Source organism: Trematomus bernacchii, unplaced genomic scaffold (genome assembly GCF_902827165.1).
Source record: "Trematomus bernacchii unplaced genomic scaffold, fTreBer1.1, whole genome shotgun sequence".
NCBI classification, from domain to species: Eukaryota; Metazoa; Chordata; class Actinopteri; order Perciformes; family Nototheniidae; genus Trematomus; species Trematomus bernacchii.
Genome location: NW_022987546.1, coordinates 1081357 through 1103743, shown reverse-complemented (window position 1 = coordinate 1103743; position 22387 = coordinate 1081357). Strand labels below are relative to the sequence as shown.

Below are 22387 nucleotides of genomic sequence, written 5' to 3'. Positions count from 1 at the left end.
TCTATTTTACATTACAGGCAACATACTTATTAGTATGTATTTAAATATCAAATTTGCCATCAACATTTAGTTGATAGAACGTTCTGATTATGTATGCTGGACTTTCAAAATGTGCTGGCACACACCTTGGCACATGTTTCCTGATGTTAGTTTATCCACTCTTCTCATTATTATAGAGAATAATGAATACATACAATCCCAATTCCACATACAATTTACCATAAAGACCCCACCTTGCAATTGAGCTGGTGTCACACAGCTCCAGGGCTCTACCTGCTGGTGCGAAGAGTGAAACATACTATTGTGTGAAAAGCTCCGGGACGACTGCATCATGTTACGCAGGCGAAATGAAATCAAGGAATGTGACATATTTATTTTAATTTGATTTTTTTAGAAATGACATTGGTGTTTGTTTGTATCTCTCCAACTCAAATGTATTCAGCATGTTCACTGTAGTGATGTGTCGGTCGCGAACGAGCCGATTCTTTTGAACGGCTCTTTGGTACGAACGAGGGGAACCGAGTCCTACTTGGTGAGAGCCGTTCTTGTTATCGTTCAATCGTTGGTCCGCACTCACTGCCTGCCAAAATCCACTCACCTTTTAAAAAGCTTGATTTTGTTCCCCAAACGTATTCTGTGAAGACCCGCCCCTACTCTGATTGGTAGGTTTCAGCACGAGGAGTGAGATGGGGTTGGTCTTAACGGAGAGAGAAGTCATAACAAGTGGTACAGGACAGGTAGACGACGTGTTTTTCGATGGAAAATGAGCCAAACGCGAAAACGCAGCAGCATTTGGATTCACTTCAACCAAAACCCAGGCAGTGATAAAGCGCACCATTTGTAAAGGCAAAATATCCTTTAAAGCAGGATCAACAAATAATCTCCATCGCCACTTAAAAACACACTATCTAATATTAAGAGTTGCGTGAATTTCATTCAAGGCAAGGCAACTTTATTTACTTAACACATACAGAGGGTAAATTCAAAGTACATTCACTGACATGAATGACATGGATATGGCGCCACCTTGTGTCATGTTTACAATGCCGATTATTGACATTAGGTCTGGCAATACAGTCAATCATTATCCTGGTGATTATTTCGCAGATAAACCTAGTAACCCCGCCCCCTTTTAAAAAACGGCTCTTTTGAACGGCTCTTTTGAACGGCTCTTTGAAAGGAACGGAGCCATAAGATCCGGCTCCCTTCAAAGAGCCATAATTCCCATCACTAGTTCACTGCACTGCTCCAGTGTTTTACAGCCGTGCGTAAAATGGTTCGCTCCGCCTGCCACCTGCCTATAAACTCCTGCAAAGCTCTTTAAGCCCCTCAGTTTTATCTCTGACTCTTAGCAAACATGAACCACGGAGACCGCTACACCTCGTCCTCCTACCGGAAGATTTTCGGGGATTCCCCTAAATTCCCCGTCTCCTCCTCTCGCATGGGCAGCGCCTCCTCCCGGAGCACCCCGGGGCTCCGCTCCATGGCCGGGCCCCGCAACAGTCTCCCCTCCTCCATGAGCCTGTACAGGCGGGTCGGCCGCTCCTACTCTCCGGTGCCCGCAGACTCCCTGGATTTGACGCAGACTTCTGTGGTCAACAATGAATTCAAAATGATTAGAACCAACGAGAAGGAGCAGTTGCAGGTAAGGGACGGATTTGAAGAAAATATAAAATATTTGCATGTTGGGTTACTACAGAAAGATGTATTTAAAACTCTTTTCGATTGGTTGTGTTGTGGTCTGTTTTATTTAAAATCTATAATTAATATGCTATCAGATCACCAATCAATCAAACTAAGAAAAACAAACCAACAGAAGTGTGGAAAAGGCAAAATCATATTAAACATTTTTATAATTTGAGAACAGTAAAGTGATAAAAACATAATACAATTAAATTAAAAGCTATATGAAAACAGTAATATTAGTATAACAGTGCATGCGAACAAACTAGCTTTTTTGTTTTGTTTTTAAACCTGCATCCATAATATTTAAAGCAGCACCAATCCGTTTTTTATGAATAAATTGATCAATTTATTGAAACCACAGGGAGTTCCCATCATAATCATCAGTTTCCCTCAGCTATCAAATTGAAATAACATCAATAGCCGCGTTCACACCAAGTACTTTCCTGTACTTAGTTCCGGCACTAAGAGCGGCGCTTTTAACCCCAGGGCACTTAGTACAGATCGCGTTCACACCGGAGTACTTTTCCCTGAGGGAAGATTACGCAAATGAGCCGCTGACGTCACTTCTTCTTCTTCTGCTTTGGCTTTACTGGCAGGCCACAAACCACTTCACGGCGAGTACAGTAGGTGGCGGTATGCACCTTAAAGTTGTTTGCAATCCGCTGCAAAACAAGAGAAGAAGAAGAAAAACTTCCCGCGTATACTGCGACGCCCACCCACTCGCTGTACATTAGGCGTCTGTTGCAAGCCCCCAGGAAGTGCGCCGGACTCTGATGAAAATATTCGTGCTGGCCAAACGGCAGTACTACACTTCCTTTTGGTTGCCAGGCCCGGAAACACTTTTTCCCATTGACTTACATGGGGAAAGAGTGGTCTGTAAATCGTTGGATACTTTTTTTTAAACTAAATAAACTACCCAGTATGAACACTTGTATAGCCCTTATTAAAAACATACGTTCCTCAAGTTGTAAAAATGTGCTAATAACGTTATTCTGAGAGTTATATCCCTCTGCATTATGAACGCGCATCTAACCCACGGGACCGCGCCGCCCGGCACGTTCATGTTACGTGTTCAGCACTAGTACATGCGTTTATCTTTACCCATGGATGTACAATAAGAACGGACCCGTCCCATATCGCCTTACTGCCAGCCCACGGAGCTGTAATAATGGATATATTGCACATGTTTGCTGTAATTCATCATTTGTAAAATATTATACTACATGGGCTGTATGATTAAATCTTGTACCGTAAATGTTGTATTAAATAAAGTTAATATTACCGACGTAGATTAACGTCACTGTAGCTTCTTATTGCACTAAGAAGCTTATTGCACTGTATATATATACATATATATATATATATATATATATACAGTGCAATAATTCTTTCATGCTAAATGAAGCTCTGTTGCTTGGATATCACTAGATCCTGTTACAGCGTAATATAAAAGTACATAATTGATTGATGTGTAAATTAGTGTGAACGCTTTCACACCGGAGTACTTTTCCCAGGAATAGTTCCGATAGTTCCTGGGATTTTGCGTTCACACCAAAAATAACCTTTTTTTAGTCCCTGCTAGAGAGCAGGGACTTTCCTAGGGAAAAAAAGGTTCCAATTTCTGATTGGCTGGGCGAATTGCAAACCACACCCCGTAAAACTCAGAAAAGTTTTTGTGAAGCCGCCATTATCTTTGCTCGCATCAGCATTATTAGCATTAGCATTAGCATTAGCCCAGCGCACAAACGCAGAGAGACTAACTTATGGCAACACAAAATAAAACATGGGAGCGGTGGAGATGAGGAGGTGTCGGCGCTTCTGGCGATTTACTCGGAAGGCTTCAGTAGAAGCTGCTGGGAAGCCAGTCCCCAACTCCGGGGACTTCCGGCCGGGGACTTCGGGTGGCAGTATACGCCGTGAAGTTGTTTGCGGCCTGCTAGTAAACCCAAAGCAGAAGAAGAAGAAGAAGTGACGTCAGCGGCTCCCTCAGGAACTTATTCCGGTGTGAATGCGATTTACTAGATAGTTCCAGGAAATAAAAGTTCCGGGAACTATTCCTGGGAAAAGTACTTGGTGTGAAAGCGCCTAATGAGTTGTGTTTAGAGACTGTTCTGCTCCCCCCTAGTGGTGGAACAGATGCTACTATAAGCTTAAAGGGGACCTATCATGCAAAATGCACTTTTTGATGTCTTTTATACATAAATATGTGTCCCCGGTGTGTCGAGGAAATCACGCAGCATCAGAAAATAAAACCCTCTCTCTTTTCCTCCGTACCCAAATCTCTAAAAAACAGAGCTGATCCAGATTTGCGTCCGATACGACGTAATATTGGAAATGTAGCCTGGCTTTACACCCACGGCCCTATCAGAAACGTTGCTATCAGAAATAATGCCCAACTGTTTGGGACGTAATATGGTCGGTGCATGTGTACATTAGCATCACTAACACTCAGAGCTAACCTGTACTGCACAGAGCATGTGTGTGAAGAAGCAGGAAATAAAAAGGAACTCACCTTGTATAACACCGGCAAGAGAGAAAGCCTTTGAGCTCCATACTGTTTCAGAAATAATCCTTGATAATCCATGATATGGCGTTTCATCACCGCAGTATCTGCTGGTAGAATCTCCCGCATGAGCTCAGCCCCCTCCTTTTTCTTTTCTTTATCATTTTTTCTTTTCTTTTTTTAAAGCTTTATACTCCAAATCAGCACTTTTGAAACAGGAAGTGAAATAGAGCGATATGAGGCATGGCTAGAATGGGTGATCTGTTTGGTATTTTTCAAAATAAGTGAAGTTGTAAATTGGATGGTAGATGAGACGAGATAAACTTATGGAGGATTTTGTGTGATGATAAGCATTTATCCTGTCTCCAGGGTCTCAATGACCGCTTCGCCATGTTCATCGATAAAGTGCGGCACCTGGAGCAGCAGAACAAGGTGCTGGAGATGGAGCTGGTGACGCTGAGGCAGAAACAGGACGAGCCGTCCCGCGTCGCCCTCCTCTACCAGCAGGAGCTCAGGGACCTGCGCTCACAGGTGGAGGAGCTGAGCCGGGACAAGAACCGCATCCTGATCGATAGGAACAACATGGAGGATGAGCTGCAGGTAAAACCAATGTGTAAAAAAGGATAAAAAGCTGACGATAATAAGAGGCAAAATAATTAATAAAGTTTTTTTGATGCAGTTCTGCTGCCGCTAACGTTTGCTCAACTTGTTTTTGTGATAACGTAAAGGTCCCCTATTATACTGTTTTTGAACCATATATTACAGGTCTACGATATATACAAAACATGTATCTGAAGTGTTTGGTTTGAAATACCAAACAGATCATGAAATATAGCATCCCATACCCGGTTTCAGCCCTGTTTCAAATGTGCTGATTCTGTGTCTGTAGCTTTAAATGCTAATGAGCTGCTGCTGGCCACACCCCTCTGATAAGTGATTCATCTTGGTTGGTTATTGGATAATGGTTGCACAACCCCAAAAAAACAGTGACATCACAAAGTGGGCAAAATCTGATAAGCTCATTTTTAGACAGGTTTTTATAAAGATGTATCAAGACAAAAAGAGAGAGAATATTTTTTCCTGAAACTTTCCAAATCTGTTAACACAGAGGACACATGTTTATGTATAAAATACATGAACAAGTGGATTTTGCATAATAGGTGACCTTTAAGAAATACTTTGGGTTAAAAACTACAGTTGAAAACAACAAAGATCTGAAAAGGCATAAAAAAGGCCACATTTACACGAGAACGAAACGGCTTGTATCTGCATAGTTTCTCTTGCGTATAGCCCTATTATTTACACGAGGCCGTAACAAACGGACCCCACAAACGATAACGGGTCCCAAGGTGGATAGATTTGCAAACGAAACGCTCTGGGGGGGTCAAACGAGTCCGTGTAATCGCCTCTATACGAATATTTCCTGAAAAAATAACGATAGCCCCACCTCTCCCCGCCTCTGCTGCTCACTGCTGTAGCATGGCCAGTAGCTACTGTCAGTAGCTACTGCTAGTGCTACTGCTACTGACCATGCTACAGATGTTAGTACAACATCTACAGCTCGACCATGCTACAGATGTTAGTGCAAAATCTACAGCTCCTCTACCACAACCATCAGCAACAAGTGGACATGGAGAATTCAATTAACTACTACATGTTGCTAAATCCACCGCGGGGCATAAACAGAAGGGTAGCCATGGCAACATTGCTGCGGGGCTGCTCCGGGGTCTTCTTCGCTGCTTTTGGTGTATTTTGTGGCGGAAGTTACAGCGCCACTTACAGTCCCGGCATATGTACTACAGCGTGTCCAGCACTTTCGAGCGGTCTCGTGTGGAAGTACAGCGCCACTTACAGTCCCGGCATATGTACTACAGCGTTTCCAGCGGTCTCGTTTGAACAGACACGTTAAATGAAACAAATGCATGTGAACGGAAGACTTTTTTGAAAGCGCATACTGTGCATAAACGCAAACGTTCCCGTGTAAAAGCAGCCTAAATGAAACTGAGCGTAACCTTGATTCCAATGAAACATTTCTCTAGGTTTGAATGGATATTTGCGAGCATGTAAGAATACAGCCTAACAACAAAGGTCTGGTTGTTTTAGAAATTGTATAATGTTACATATTGTATCTGCAACTCCCCTCTCATGTCTCATTTCAGAAGCTCAGTGTGAAGTACGAGGAGGAGGTGAGGGCGCGGGACGAAGCTGAGCAGAACTTGAGGTCCTTCAGGAAGGACGTGGATGACGCCACAGCCGTTCGCCTGGATCTGGAGCGCCGTCTGGAATTGATGATGGATGAAATCAACTTCCTGAGGACTGTGCATGACGAGGAAATCCAGGAGCTGAGCACCATGATGGAGAAGCAGCAGGTCTCCGTGGAGCTCGAGCTCGCCAATCCAGACCTCACCTCGGCTCTGAAGGAGATCCGCAACCAGTACGAGTCCATCGCCTCCAAGAACCTGCAGTCGGCCGAGGAATGGTACAAGAGCAAGTTCGCCAGCCTCAGTGAGCAGGCCTCCAGGACCAACGAGGCCATGAGGGCCAGCAGGGAGGAGGTCAGTGAGTTCAGGAGACAGCTGCAGTCCAAGACCATCGAGATCGAGAGCCTGAGGGGCGCCAACGAGTCTCTGGAGAGGCAGATCACAGAGATGGAGGTGGGAAACAACGCTGAAGTCTCAGCCCTGCAGGTAAGCAACAAAATCATCACTGTGGTCTCCTTAAAGGGGGCTATTCAATACATTCAAGCAAATGTATTTCTCATTATATCTATGCAAGCAGTTTGGAGTTTATTCGTCTGGTTTTCTGAAATTGCCCAAAACATTGGAGGTGAACAGAGTTTTATGTAGGTGCTTACAAAAGATTATCTTTTTTTTTTTTATCTATCTATTATTTTTTTCCATAAAAAGTTTCTCTGATACTGTTGAAAATCCACAGAACAAACAACTATGGGTGTTAATAGAAACTATTAATTTGATAATTCAATGGGAAAATACAACAAAAACTAACACTTAAAAAAAAAAGATTTGATTGGCTATAGTAACTCTTACTATATTATTCTGTATATTTGTCTTAAACGTGTGTATTAGAATAAAATGAAATCAGGATTTTATGTACAAAAACACAAATGTTGTGTCAGAATTTATGCCATAGACATACACTTATATGTAAAAGATAAAACTAGTGAGGCGTGTGGCGCAGTGGGCTAGTGCGTTGGTGTTCGGATCAGGGGAGCATAGGTTCAAACCCCACTGCAGTCAGCATGTCGTTGTGTCCCTGGGCAAGACACTTCACCCCAAATTGCTCCTGTGGGGATTGTCCACAGTATTGAGTATGTAAGTCGCTTTGGATAAAAGCGTCTAACAAGTAACATGTAATGTAATGTAACTATCTACAAATACCTATAAATTGTCCACATGAATGCACATGGTAGTGTTTTCAGTAATCCTGTAGACAGATAAACTAAAATAATGAGTGTAACAATTTAGATATATCAGATTGAGGCAAAAACCACTTCCACGCAGTTTTTAAGAAGGCTCTAAGACAGTAAAGTAAAGCTGCAGGGCGACAACTCAAATACAACACTTTAGGCATCAACTTTGTAAATGATCAGAGACCCAGTCAGTCAGCTCTAGCACTGTTGGCACTGTCTACGTGATAGAGGTCATATCTGTTTACAACTCTGTGAAATAAGAGGATTTGAGAGGAGCAGATCTCATGGTCAAGTTCCTCATGAATTATGTCACAGCTTAAGTAAAGCTGTTAGCTAACGTGCACAGCAGGAAGGTCCATCCTTTGTATGTTTAAGGAATTCAGCTCTCAACTATAACTCTTCCGCCACCCTTTTAGGACTCTGTGCCAAAATGTTGTTTCTAACAGTACATTTATCCAAACAAAATGCGGATATTTAAATATGAGTCTCTTAAAGTGTCCATGAGGGGGAATCAGTGTTTAAAAAAATCCAATATCCATCTACAACCACCTGGCGCTTAAAGGGGACCTATGATGCAAAATGCACTTTTTGACGTCTTTTATACATAAATATGTGTCCCCGGTGTGTCAGGGAACTCACGCAGCGTCAGAAAATAAAAACCTCTCTCTATTCCTCCGTACCCAAATCTCTAAAAACGGGGGTACAACGGAGCTGATCCAGATTTGCGTCCGATATGACGTAATATCGGAAATGTGGACCCACGGCACTATCAGAAAGTTGCTATCAGAAACAATGCCCGACTGTTTTGGACGTAATAGGGTCGGTGTTTACATTAGCATCGCTAACACTCAGAGCTAACCTGTACTGCACAGAGCATGTGTGTGAAGAAGCTGGATATAAAAAGGAACTCACCTTGTGGTATAACTGGCAAGAGAGAAAGCCTTTGAGCTCCATATTGTTTCAGAAATAATCCTTGATATTCCATGATATGGCGTTTCATTACGACAGTATTTAGTTTAGACAGTAGCTGCCGGGTCCCGCATGAACTCAGCCCCCTCCCTTTTTATTTTTTTAAAGCTTTATACCCCAAATCAGCACTTTTGAAACAGGAATATGAGGCATGGCTAGAATGGGTGATCTGTTTGATATTTTGAGCAAAACACTTCATAGACATGTTTTTTTATATATCTGAGACCTATGCTATTGCCTAAAAATAGCATGATAGGTGACCTTAAAACTGAAAGAAGTCACTGTTACTAGACAGGAAATGGTCCATAACTATCCTGAAACCACACCATCACAACTTGGTTCATTGTACAAATGAATAAGATGTTATGTGTTAAGATGAGCTTCAGAATTTCTGGTAGGTTGGTTTAATTTATTTTAGACAGAGCCAGGAGAAATGTTTCCCGCTGTTTCCAGTATGTGTGCTAAGCTAGGCTAACTCGTTGCTAGTTGTAGCTTCATGGAGATGTATCAATGCTCTCTTCAACTCAGTGAATACATTTTTTTCCTGAAATGTCAAACAATTAACGCAAACGGCAGAATCAGCCAATGTACACACAAAAAATTCCACAAAAATAACAAATAAAATAATTGTGGTTCGTTGAGCAACTTGTTAGCAGTCGATTACAGCGCGTGCTATATTAGCGAAACATCCCAGATTTGATTTGTCAAAATGTCTCTCTAATAATAAGTTAGTAAGGCTCTGGCTCTTGCTAAACTGGACAATTAAGGTTGAAGGTCTAAAGTCAGACCATGACCCTTCGCGTGCGGAAGTCTGTGACAGTGAGACTGACTGGAAGCGCTCTTAGTGAATTGACCCTGCGTTTTTATTAGATTACCTGTGACCTGCTAATTCGGATACAGGAAGCCCTAAGAGAACGTACAGCTAAGCCTTAAAGGTTATTGTGCTAAAGGAAGGGCAAACCGTTAAACCCCAGAAAAGCTCATATCATAGAGGATAAAACCCCTACTTGCCAAGTAAATGAATTTAGACACTACTGATAATCTACCTTCTTTCATTTATGAAACAGGACACTATTGGCCAGCTGGACACTGAGCTGAGGAACATGAAGGGGGAGATGGCGCTGCACCTGAGGGAGTATCAGGACCTGCTCAATGTCAAGATGGCCCTGGACATAGAGATAGCCGCTTACAGGTGCTGACTAAAGGACAACCCCAACAGCAGATCTCTTGACTTGTAGACTCATCAAACATATTTATAAGGTGCTTTAAGTCTGTGTGTCCAGTCTGACATGTGTTTCCTTTGGTCCTATGAGGAAACTGCTGGAGGGGGAGGAGACTCACTTTAACTCAGGGATCTCCTTTGGTGCTGCCAGCTACAGCTACCAGCCTCGAGCCGCAGCCGGCCCCTCCAGGAGCCCGAGGGAGAAGGAGGGGGGGGCCACCAAGGAGAGCTTCAAGGAGAGCAGTGAGGAGAAAGATGAGGCGGACATCAACTCCAACAACTGAAGCGAGACTACCAGGGGAATGTGGAGAAAGGAGATATGTACTTCATATGTAGTTGGTTTAGTCGCTGTATTTGTTTTTCTTAGTTTTTTTGGAACATATCTTTAATATAAATTGTGCATAGATAGATTAGGTATCGTTTACACATACACAGGTTTTACCCCCCAACAATCCAGAACAGCGCATACATGGTGCACAAACATGACGAAACTATGTCATAAAAAAGAAAAGAAAAATAACAAATATGTATTTGTTAAAGCCAACCCTAAGATAAATGTTTGAAATCATAGCTTAAACGTTTTGGGTGATAATGAATTCCTGGTGGTCTCTGTGGCAAAGGAGGTATTTTGCTGACTTTTGCTATAAAATGAGGAGTTTGTCAGTACTACGCGAAGAGTGACAGACTCTTCTACACTAAATAAAGAAAACTAACTTAGAAAAATCAACCATCAATCTTCAGAGAGGGAATGTTATATTGCACTTGGACCCTGACCCAGAATCAGGTCATCTTAAAGTGATTTAACACCAGGTTCTCCACAAACATGCAGTGCGAGATAGGAGAGGCCAAATGAATTAATAAGTGACCAGGTATTGAATGTATTTTCTGGATTCAATTCCATCTTGCTGCTGTAAGATTGACTTAAACCTGTGTGACAGGGGAGGGAAATAAATATTGGTGCTGATGGTGCATTGATGTCAGAGCATAAGCAAACTTAATATTATAAGTTACTTTAGGATGTATGTGGGATGAGAATGTTTTACATTGTGTTTGGTTTTATGACTTTACAAAGTGTAGATCTTCCTCATGGTGTAAAATGTAACCATGTGCAGAATGAAATATCTGTGAAATATATTCAGTATGTTGGTTCAGTTAAAGGTAGGGTAGGTAATTCACTTCAGAAACACTTTGTGTTATATTCCATGGAATGCTCTTAACATCCCGATAGCAATGAATACATTAAATGCTTTGACAATAAATACATTAAAAAAAATGTCATCTGTGGAAGCCGTGGCGCTGTAAAAAGCACGACCAATTATCTGAGCCGGCCCGGGTCAGATAATTGGATGGCCTAGCTACCTGTCAGCCTTCCATCTCGTGCACAAACTTATCTCGTGCCCTCATTGGTCATGTGCACGTTCGTGTGTGTTGGAGGGGCTCTGTAAGGAAGTCTGAAGGAAGGGGCAGATGTTTTCCGGTTGTGTACTTTCAAATTCTAGCGCACTCGAGCTGGTTTCTCCATTCTTACCTACCCTACCTTTAATCTATAGTTTGGATTTACCCACCCACTGGAAAACCACTCACTGTTGTTTCAGTAGCATTCAATAAAATAACATGACTGTCAAATCACGTCTTTGTTTTCATGTGCAAATCAGCGTAATCCCAAATACATTCAAAGCCATCTCCAGGTAGATTTTGACACCAGGGCTATAAAAAAAATAGTATTAACATAATGGTTTTTAATCACCAATATTTTCTGGAATTATTGTATGGTTTTGTTTTGTCAGTTATGGTTCACTTGAATATGACAATTAAGCAGAAAACCATGAGTAAAAACATGTTCTGACATTTCTGCAAGGAAAAAATGTAACTATTTATAATTTATCTAAATTGTTGGCAATTATCTTTCCGTTCCTCAATGTATTTATAAGTCGAATGACTAGCAGCTATACTTTAATGATTGCATACTTTTACAGTTTCTATGACTTCTGTATCAAATTCCTAGGACTTGCAGCACTTTGAGCAGATCACCATCCACCTCTACTAAAGGATAGAAGATCAGAAATAGTTGGCTTTTGAAATGGGGAATTCATTTAGTGTAGCAAGATATTAAACAATGACAGACACTGGTGGGAGAAGAGCATTTACACCTTAGGAGGAAATTAAGCTCAAACCAGGAAACGTGGATGAATCGAGAAACATACCTGCAGTCGAGCAGTCATTTATTAACTCATTCTGACAAAACTGAGTAGGAAAGGCTTTTTGAACAAACCCCATCAGCAGACTATACAAATGCTATTGAATTAAATATGTCAATCAACACAAAGCAAGCTGTAAATAAAATAGACAGTATATAAAGCTCCACACAAAAACTTTTGGTAGTTGAGGTCCTTTTGTTTCAAGCCCTTAAATCACAACAATCAATATGAAACTCCGCTCAGCTCTTGAGATGATAAATAAAGAAAACCACACACACACACACACACACACACACACACACACACACACACACACACACACACACACACACACACACACACCACACACACACACACACAACACACACACACACACACAACAACACCACACACACAACACACACACACACACACAACACACCAACACACACACACACTACACACACACACACACACACACACCACACACACACACACACACACACACACACACACACACACACACACACACACACACACACACACCACACACCACACACACACCACACACACACACACACACACACACACACACACACACACACACACACACACACACACACACACACAGCACCTGGAACGATGCCTTCAAAGACATCTTGGCAGTAAGACAAGGACTCGGGTTTAATTCATTTTGCATGATGGCCCTTCTGTTAATCAAATGTCTGTGCGAAACAAACAGAAACCAGGGCTGTCCTGAATGCCCAGTGATAATATTATTAGAACAATTGAGCGTTGCAGTTTTAAATGTTTAGATCTTTTCATTTCAGACTGTTAACAAATAAAGGAAATCCAAGTGATGAGTTCTTGGACTACGTCCACCTCTCGTGCTCATGGCTGGGAGGGCAGGACCAGGCCAAAATGCAGCACCAACAGACCGTCCTGTAGCAAAATGGAACCACAGAAAGAATCACTTAAAGGTATTCCTGGCCTTTTTCATAATGTAACGTCTTAAAATGTCTTCCTCTTGTGTGTGTTTGTGGGGCTCACCTGCAGTGCCTCTTCACCCACAAAGCTCTGAATGTCCTTGAGGGACTGGAAGTGATCGAGGAGGTGATCTCCACAAACCACGTCCACCTGCAGGACACAGACACATTTAGAGCATAGCTGTAGATATTTGATCAGACACCGTATGCCTCAAGACATTTCTATGTGTATGTGTTTAAATTACTTTGCAGAAAGGTTTCAGGGCATTCAGTCCTACATTCAATTCTGACTTCAGAAATGTGTTGGTTTTGACCAAACTAAACCATCTAATTCTGGGCTTAAACACCAACTCTTAAAGTAAGTTTTCACAACTTTTAGGTTATGTCCAGCTCAAAGATGCTGAGTTACTCCGCTTCACAAATGTCCTTTTTGTTTTTATGTTTGAAGATCATCTGGTTCTTTGTCAGTTGAATTAATAGGAATTGAAGGTAAGCTGATGTGCCCTTTGCTAAAATAGACAGCATACAATCACCGGCAAGTCTTTCTCTGTCCACTCTCGTGTTGTCCAGACATGCCAGGGTGCAGCATTGAGGACAGGAAATCAATGTAAGCTGCTAATCCTCTTCCAAGTGTTACTAAATACTTGATTCACCTACACCTGAACTTGTCTAACCGAGTAAACTAAAATGTCTGTTTCTTTGCATTTGGAGGAAAGGGGAAATGTCTGATTTAATACCTGGACCTTCTTTTACAGCGTGTCCTTGCCTCTTGAGACATACATGTGGTATCACTGCACTTATGAGGTGATTATAATCAGATTGAGCTTGTTCTTCAGGAGTTATTGTTGCCCTTTCGATGTAGAAACCCTGCTGGGTTTTGACCTGAGCAGTTGACCAGTCGCTGTAGCTGTATCCCTGAAGGTTGTATTACAAATGCACAACCACATATCTCCTCCTACTGTTTAACATGGTAACTATGCTGACAAGATGCATGTCTTTCAATAACTAAATGACAAGGTAGACCTCCACTATGTGCCATGCTGCTATTCCAGGGAAAAAATAGCCCCATTAAATATATCACAGAAATTATCTGGAGAGACCCTGTTCAGTTGTTTTGGCTGGCCTGAATTGATCAGTTTAGTATCTACAACATGTTAGATGTCAGTTAGGCATGTGACCAACAAATAACTATCTTCCATGCAATGATGTAAAATGGTTACAATCATCTTTTCAAATACCTTTTAGAATGTGTAAAAATGGTGTTATAACTATTAGAAATTGTAACAGATCAGCTGTGTCACGCACTAGTAATCGGAAATAACACTATTGTTGTGGGTTTACAACAGTTATTGTTAAAGGTAGGGTAGGTAAGTTTGAGAAACCGGCTCGAGATCGCTAGAATTTGAAAATACACAACCGGAGAAAATCTGCCACTTCCTTACAGAGCCCCTCCTCCAACACACACGAACGCGCACATGACCAATGAGGGCACGAGATAAGTTTGTGCCCAGATGGAAGGCTGACAGGGCAGGTAGGCCATCCAGTTATTTAAGCCGGGCCGGCTAAAATGATTGGTCGTGCTTTTTACAGTACTACGGCTTCCACAGATGACATTTTGTAATGGATTTTTTGTCAAAGCACTTAAGATATTCATTGCTATCGGGATGTTAAGAGCATTCTATGGAATATAACAAAAAGTGTATCTCGAGCCGGTTTCTCAAACTTACCTACCCTACCTTTAATATGCATTATATGCCACAGGTGTGTTACTCTTAATCTGTGATCCCTCTCACTTGCATACACCACATGACCCTGTACACGCCTACACTATGCTGTAATGCCAACTGCCTTACTGTCCCAAACTGTCAACTATCAGGATCAGTATGGGTGTGTCACTTGGAGAACTCATTAGCTGTAAGCCTGGCACACTCACCTGGCATGCTGAGCTCAGCTCCATCTTCCTCCTGATGAAGATCTCCACGTGGCGCACAGTGGCCTCCCCGGACACACGGACGTACCGCCTCTCTAACGGCTAAACAGGGACAGGGTGATCAGGGTGGAATGTACTAATTATTTACATATCTTTCTGGTAAACATAAGCAATTATAATACAATAAGAAGTGCTACAAATAGTAAGGGGGGGTGTTACCTTGTAATTAGCGATGCCCTCTTCAGCCCTGAAAACAAAACAGTAGTTAATATATAGTAAGGACAACTTTATGGTAAAAAAAAACAACAAGCAGTCAATTCAAGAGAACGGCCCATCTAGTGGGATGTCTGTGTTACTACACGTACAGGATATTTCATTCACTACGGCCCAATCCCAAACCACGCCCTACACCCTACCCCTACACACTCCCCCTCCGTGACGGAGTGAACTCCGTGGAGTGACACTCGCAGCTCAACGAGGCTCCCTCCTGTCAGATGGAGGGAGTAAATACAGCGGCAAGCTTTGGGACAAACTCCCCTCTCTCCGGCAGAAACAGGAAATGCCGTAACTGTATGTAACGGTTTCAAATCAGCATCTCTTTGACAAAACATTACAATTAATAACTAAATAAAACATCTTTAATTGTGTTTCTAGACTAAATACAGGTATGATCCTAAATACAAAAAATATGAGGTTATCATGAGGTTCTTAACATCGCAGTTTATCAGTGGATGTTTGCTGGAACTACTGACGGACACACACAGCGTTGAGACCGGTCAGGTAGAGACCGGTCTCCAGTCAGCACCGATGCAGACTCGCTGTTTGAGGGCTTGATAACCCACTCCCCCTCCACACCGTTCCACACTCGTTGGTTTGGAACAGCACTTAATGTGGCGGACCCTCCGAGCAAACGGAGGGGTAGTGTGTAGGGGTAGGGTGTAGGGGGCGGTTTGGGATTGGGCCTTCTACAGACTGTGTTGTACCTTTTTCAAACAAGAAGTATTTATTTGTGTCTACAGGCCAAAAGCATTAAATGAATAAATTAAAAATATGTTCTAAATAAATAAGAATGGTAACATTAAAAATAATTGACTATTTCTTTCAACTGAAATTACGTGCTTGTTTTTAAATAGAGAAAGGAAGAAAATATTTAAAAAAACAGGACCAGTAGTGTATTAGTTCAAATGTGATTATACCAAAACCCAATAATGCCATTTGGACCTGAGAATTGCAGGATTCTTCACTGGTATTGTGCATACTGGCTTGTTGGCATGGCTTACAGAAAGCAGTGCCATTGTTGTATTATTAGTACCAACTGTGCTTTTTTATAATGTAAAAAGTCTGCTGTGAAAATGCCTCTTGGTTACACTTGTAAAAACACTGTTACTAGAAAACAGACAACAAAAATAGACCCTGTTTGCAGAACACATTGTTTTTGGCATGTCAACACAATGTTGCAAAAGACAAATGTTCTTCCACTTGACTCTGTATGAATGTCCCAGAGGCAAAGCCTTTTCCCATCAACCTCACACCAGGTGTGGCTAATTAACCAATAAAGGCATCTCACGAACGACTGCAAAGGAAAGTTCTGGAGCACGGTGTAGAAACCCAATGAGAACACGGGAGAGCTCCACTTGATGGCAGCAATGAAGAATTTATTGGAAGTTACGGCCAGAGAATGGACAAAGACATTTGTTGCAGCAACAAAGTGACACAGCTCCTCTTAGACCAATTCTGAAAATCTCTCCCAAAACCCAAGTATTTATCTAGTTCTAGACAAAACTATTCTCAAGGGAAGAGAGAAATTGGCAACCAAAGTCGCATTCCCGAACGCTGACGACGGGAGACAGTAGCACCTCGAGGCCACGTTCCTGAACGCTGAATATAGGAGTAGAGTGATAAACTGGGTAAAAGGCAGAGGCCTAGGAAAATATTTTCCTCAACAACGACATGAAGAATGAAAATATGTTAAAGGTCCCATATCATGCTTTTCAGGTTATTACCCGTCCCCTTGCGTGTTATGTAGCTTTTTCTGCATGTAAACGGTCTGCAAAGTCACAAACCCTCAAAGTACACCCTGTAGCGAGTAAAACTCGAACACAGAAAAGACCGGTTTCTTTTTCCATTTTTTTCTTCCTGAGTGTAGTGACGTGACCATACCCAGGTCCAAATAGACCAATCCGTGGAACTCCTCACACACACACACTCACTCAGCCTGGTCTTTTCTCAGCTGCGGCTCCACGGATTTCTCAGCCTGAACTCAGCCTGAGACAGCGATCCAGCTCACACTGTCCGCAGCAGCGAGCCCCGCAACGTCCCGCCAACACGGCACCCAGACCCCACGCAGCATTCTCATCTGTTTGTCATTACTGGTGTCATTTTCTGGTTGCTAACACCATTGTAAAACATAATCACTGATGTTCCGCTGTAACGGTGGTGGACTCATCAGAACACAGTGGGCGAGCTGAGCAATCAGAGCACAGTGGGCGAGCTGAGCAATCAGAGCACAGTGGGCTCATAGGGAGGGGGGGCAGGAGCTCCAACAAGCCGTGTAGGACAGAGAGTGAATACACATACTATACAGAGATGCTGTATGAGAAACCAATGTGAGTTTGGAAAATTGAACAATGTAAATCTATTCTAGTAGACCTCAACAATGGAATTATGATCAGTAGAAATGGCCATGACATGGGACCTTTAAACATACACTACAAGTCAAAAGTTTGGACACCTTCTCATTCAAAGTTTTTTATTTATTTTCAAATGTTTCTACATTGTAGATTTATACTGAAGACATCAAAACTATAAAAGAACGCATATGGAATTATCTAGTAAACAAAAAAGTGTTAAAAAATCCAGAATATGATTTATATTTTGCTGGCTACTGCAGAATGCTGTGGTAGCCATGCTGGTTAAGTGTGCCTTGAATTCTGAATACATCACCAACAGTGTCACTAGCAAAGCCCCCCCACACCATCACACCTCCTCCTCCAGGCTTCACGGTGGGAACCGCACATGCAGAAACCTTCCGCTCACCTTCCCTGCATCTCACAAAGACACGGTGGTTGGAACCGAAAATCTCAAATTTGGACTCATCAGATCAAAGTACAGATTTCCACTGTCTAATGTCCAATCCTTGTGTTTCTTGGCCCACACAATTATCCTCTTCTTCTTGTTGTTCATCCTCAGTAGTGGATCTTTGCATCAATCGACCACGAAGGCCTGATTCACGCAGTCTCCTCTGAACAGTGGATGTTGAGATTGTCTGCTACTTGAGCTCTGTGATCATTGATGTGGGCTCTAATCTGAGTGCTTAATTTGCAGTTTCTGAGGCTGGTAACTCTGATGTGTTTATCCTCTGCAGCAGAGGTAACTCTTGCTCTTCCTTTCCCGGGGGGGTCCTCATGAGAGCCAGTTTCATCATAGCGTTTGGTGGTTTTTGCGACTGTATTTGAGGATACAGTCAAAGTTCTTGAGATTTTCCGGATCGACTGGCCTTCATTTCTCAAAGTGATGATGAACAGTCGTTTCTCTTCACTGAGTTGAGTGGTTCTTGCCATATTATGGATTACAACAGTAGTCAAATAGGGCTTTCCACTGTGCACTAACCCTACCTCTGCACAACACAACTGATGGTCTCAAACACATTCAGAAGTAATTCCACAAATGGACTCTTGACAAGGCACACGTGTTCATTGAAAACCATTCCAGGTGACGACCTCATGAAGCTGACTGAGAGAAGCCAAGAGTGTGCAAAGCTGTCATCAAGGCAAAAGGGGGCTGCTCTGAATAATCCAAAATATAAATCCTATTCTGGATTTTGTAACACTTTTTTAGTAACTAGATAATTCCATACGTGTTCTTTCATAGTTTTGATGTCTTCAGTATTAATCTACAAAGTAGAAACAAATACAAAACAAACAAAAACCACTGAATGAGAAGGTGTGTCCAAACTTTTGACTGGTACTGTAGTTTAGTAGATTTTCTTTGTTCTGGGGCATAAAATAATATCTAGCAGAATGTCTACTAGGTTGATTACTTTTTAATAGGTAATACAGGTGTTGTGACAAAATTCTGTCCAGCATAGCTGTATAGATCCTTACCCAACAAACTCCAGCAGCAGAGATACATCCAGCTCAGGAGGGATGGTGAACACAGACGGGGGAATGTTCTCTTTCTTCTGCCTCTTTATGACAACAGGACCTGGAGGCGAGATTACAACTGAAAAGCAGGAGAGGCAAAACACAAGGTAATGGATTGTGTGACAAACTTTCATGTTTTTGATGCTGTTGACAAACCCATGTTTAAAACCCATGTCTGCTTAAATGAACAACGCAATTAGATTAACTTAATACTTCAAAAATCTATTCACAGCAGGAAAAGTAAAGTCCAGAACATTAGATTACCAGGGATGCAAACTCATCAGGTATGAAAAAGGTGACAAGGATCCGAGCCCCCCGAATATCGGCTTTAAAATTAGGAATAGCAGATGATTTTAGCAGTCAGAACAACTAAAGCAGCAGTGTTAATAATAACAGAAACGCCAAAGAGTCACATCTAATAGAAATATATAAAAGCATTTATTTTAATTGTGTAGCAGTCAACTAAGTTAGTTAACTAAGTTCATAAACTCAACAAGTTCTATACTTACAATTTTGAGATACTTGTACTTTACTTAAGTATGTAAATGTTTTGCTACTGTGTACTTCTACTCCTCTACAATTCAGAGGTAAAAGGTGTACTTTTCCTCCACTACATGTATTGCATACCTTTAGTTACTTTACAGATGTGGATGAATGATGTGAAATCTAATGAAGTGTTGAATCAGACTTTAGTTCCACCTGGAGTAAATCCACAAGCTACCCTGCAGTATACAAAGTCATTCAAACTAGCTGCTCCTTTACCAGCTTTGAGAACACTTTCATGATCAATCATTATAAAACATATCATATATATTATTCTGAAATGGACCAATCTGCACAATGATACTTTTACTGTCGCTACTTTAACTATATTTTGATGATAATACTTTTCTACTTTTACTTGAGGAACATTTTGAATGCAGTACTTTTACTGTAACAGAGTATTCCTACACTCTGGTACTTCTACTTTTACTCAAGCTGCTGAAGTTAGACCCTCATCGCGGAGCAGCAGAATTCAGCCGATAGGCAGGAAGATTCGAGCACACAGCTCGCGCCCATTATAATATATAAAAAAATAACACCATGCTCGCGGCCGCAGATTACTCCGGGTCCCAGACCCCCCCCCCCATACCCCAAAAATATTTGTATTGCAGATCTACATGAATAACACAAACTACCTATTTTGGATACAAAACGGCGAATTTCGCCGAAAGGTGACAAGTTTGCATCCCCGATTACAGAAAATCACAAGCTTTTTATCCAACGTTACCCCAAGCCTTCTGATTTTAAACGTTTAAGTTTAAAGAATTACCTGTGTTTGGCACATCCAGCCCTCTCTCCTTGTAGAATTGACACATTTGTTTTCTTTCGGCTGTGGAATAAGAGTTCAAAGAGATAGAGTAGATGAAGACCATCAAAATGATTGTGACTGGTATGTACTGTACTTACACTCCTCCAGGAAGGGAACCATTTTGTAAACAATATCCTGCAGTTGTCTGTCAGGCCTGCAGGAAAACAGAGAAAAAGTGTTCAATAAACAAACTGTTCTTACTTGGAAATAAATGCAACCACATTTCTGAAATTAAATCTGTACCATAACCCTATAATCATTTAAACTCTAAAACATATGGTTGACAGAGATATCTTTATTTTTGGTACAGAAGGTAACACAATTGAACTAATGCATCACATTGACAGACCTACCTGATGTTGTACGTCGGTTGTGTCTGGTGGACTACAGTGCTGCATGTTGGACACCTGTTGTTGTAGAAGAAGTGCTTCACGATGCAGCTTTTGCAAACTTGGAGAAGATAAACACATCAAAATAAAGTCAGGACAGTAGATGGCAAAGAGAGATTAATATGGACTTTTAAAGCTGATATACATATCAATCTTTGAGACCTCAGAACTATAATCTTCGATTTTGAAGATAGTCATCTTTTAAATTCAATGTGTTTGTTAAACAACTGAGACATTCAGTGAATTTAGTAGTTTAAAATGTATCTTTTCAAAGAATATTGATTCACAAACTATAGAGAAACTGTTTCCTCCAATATAACATGTGTTTTGCGTTTCTGTAATGACATTTCTGATAAATGTTGTCTATATTAAGATCAGCTATAACCTGTATCCGCTAAACACAGAATGGTTAAACTGCTCTCTTCTTATGTATTGTGTTGTTGAATCTGATATGCATGGTATAGGAGCATCAATCTAGGAAGGAAATATTGGTATAAGCATCCTGAAAGTTTACTTGCATCGCTAATGAACATATTTCCATTGTTTCCTATGTGTCTATCTGCATCCCAAATAGAGAAACCCTAATTATTGCGATACAGTAAGTGAGGGACATAATGTATTAAATTAACATCCCAGTTCATGTGGATCTCCTGCATCCTCTCAAGGTATTTTGAGGACTCCAGAAACTAAAGTAGACCTCTGGTATAACTTGTTGTCACTCACATGTGTGCAGGCACTCTATGATGGTGGTGGCATCGATGAGGAAGAGGCTGCACAGGGCACAGCGGATATATGGGTAGAATTCACTGAGAGGACGCTTGGGCTGTGTGAGAGTAAGCACCGTGTCAATGTTGCAGCTTGAACATACCTATACAGCGCTACATTTGTTGTCTGCCCCGAAAAACAATAATGAAAAGCAATAGTAAATGTGAACGCACCTCTTCTTCGTCCTCTGAATCGTTTGTTGTCCCTTCATGACTCCAGCGAGGCAACATTCCCAACAGCTGTTTACGACACTAAGTTAGAACGGAAAATAATAAATCTTAAAGATACGAGAGAAGAACTTTAAAATGAAGTGTTTATTTTTTAAGTACGAATTACCTCAAAACGTCGACGTTGTTTGGAGTTCCCTACGAATTAAGCTATGCGTGGCTAGCTGGCTAACGTTAAATACATTTAAATTAATGTGATTGTTAAGAGACACAGCTTGCTAATGTAACCTCAGTTAGCTAGGTTAAACGCCCAGACGCTTGCTAATACTACAAAAGACAACTTAAATACGAAATAAAGCTACTTCTTAACTTTATATACTTTGCTTCGTTATTTACACTCGCGCTAGCGACTCTATTTCCCTCGCGTGTGTGTGACACAAACTGCGGCGGCAACATCATAAATAACTTCCGGTCTTGATCATTCAAAATAAATGAGTTGACAAGAAAAGCAATATTCCATACAAAAGTCAAACAAAGCATGTTTGAAATAACAAGAACAAGTCCATTTGAATTTTTTTCTTATAATCCAGAACATTGAACAAATCTGACACGTTTATTTTGAAGACAAAATTACGTATTTCCAGAGATAGAGACGCACGAGAGCAACGGT

At 41.4% G+C, this 22387-nt stretch overlaps 2 protein-coding genes across 5 annotated transcripts; one reads left to right on the top strand and one right to left on the bottom strand.

Moving 5' to 3' along the window:
• The first annotated feature begins 1357 nt into the window (after positions 1 to 1357).
• On the top strand, positions 1358 to 10095 carry inaa (internexin neuronal intermediate filament protein, alpha a). Its single transcript, XM_034122630.1, has 5 exons — positions 1358 to 1645; positions 4559 to 4789; positions 6349 to 6876; positions 9656 to 9780; positions 9902 to 10095. Exons 1-5 carry the CDS (start codon positions 1358 to 1360, stop codon positions 10092 to 10094), a joined length of 1365 nt encoding a protein of 454 aa, XP_033978521.1. The 3' UTR covers position 10095.
• Positions 10096 to 12546: 2451 nt separating this feature from the next.
• pcgf6 (polycomb group ring finger 6) lies at positions 12547 to 22161 on the bottom strand. Of its 4 annotated transcripts, none has more exons than XM_034122631.1 (11): positions 21887 to 22161; positions 21724 to 21801; positions 21509 to 21608; positions 20750 to 20846; positions 20495 to 20550; positions 20358 to 20417; positions 19007 to 19124; positions 15123 to 15150; positions 14907 to 15005; positions 13038 to 13124; positions 12547 to 12929 (listed from the first exon to the last, which is right to left on the bottom strand). In XM_034122631.1, the coding sequence occupies exons 2-11, from the start codon at positions 21778 to 21780 to the stop codon at positions 12879 to 12881; spliced, it is 753 nt and encodes a 250-aa protein (XP_033978522.1). In that variant the 5' UTR covers positions 21781 to 21801; positions 21887 to 22161; the 3' UTR covers positions 12547 to 12878. The 4 variants fall into 4 exon arrangements, with proteins under 4 accessions (XP_033978522.1, XP_033978525.1, XP_033978524.1 ...); XM_034122634.1 differs by having other exon boundaries at positions 19007 to 19106; XM_034122633.1 differs by having other exon boundaries at positions 21724 to 21789.
• Between the last annotated feature and the right edge of the window lie 226 nt (positions 22162 to 22387).

Coding starts and splice junctions, on each gene's coding strand:
- inaa (XM_034122630.1), top strand. CDS start 1,358: ATGAACCACGGAGACCGCTACACCTCGTCCTCCTACCGGAAGATTTTC. Junction 4,790..6,348: donor ACATGGAGGATGAGCTGCAG/GTAAAACCAATG, acceptor GTCTCATTTCAG/AAGCTCAGTGTGAAGTACGA. Junction 6,877..9,655: donor CTGAAGTCTCAGCCCTGCAG/GTAAGCAACAAA, acceptor TTTATGAAACAG/GACACTATTGGCCAGCTGGA.
- pcgf6 (XM_034122631.1), bottom strand. CDS start 21,780: ATGTTGCCTCGCTGGAGTCATGAAGGGACAACAAACGATTCAGAGGAC. Junction 20,418..20,494: donor GGTTCCCTTCCTGGAGGAGT/GTAAGTACAGTA, acceptor CTTATTCCACAG/CCGAAAGAAAACAAATGTGT. Junction 19,125..20,357: donor GCTGGATGTGCCAAACACAG/GTAATTCTTTAA, acceptor CCTGCTTTTCAG/TTGTAATCTCGCCTCCAGGT.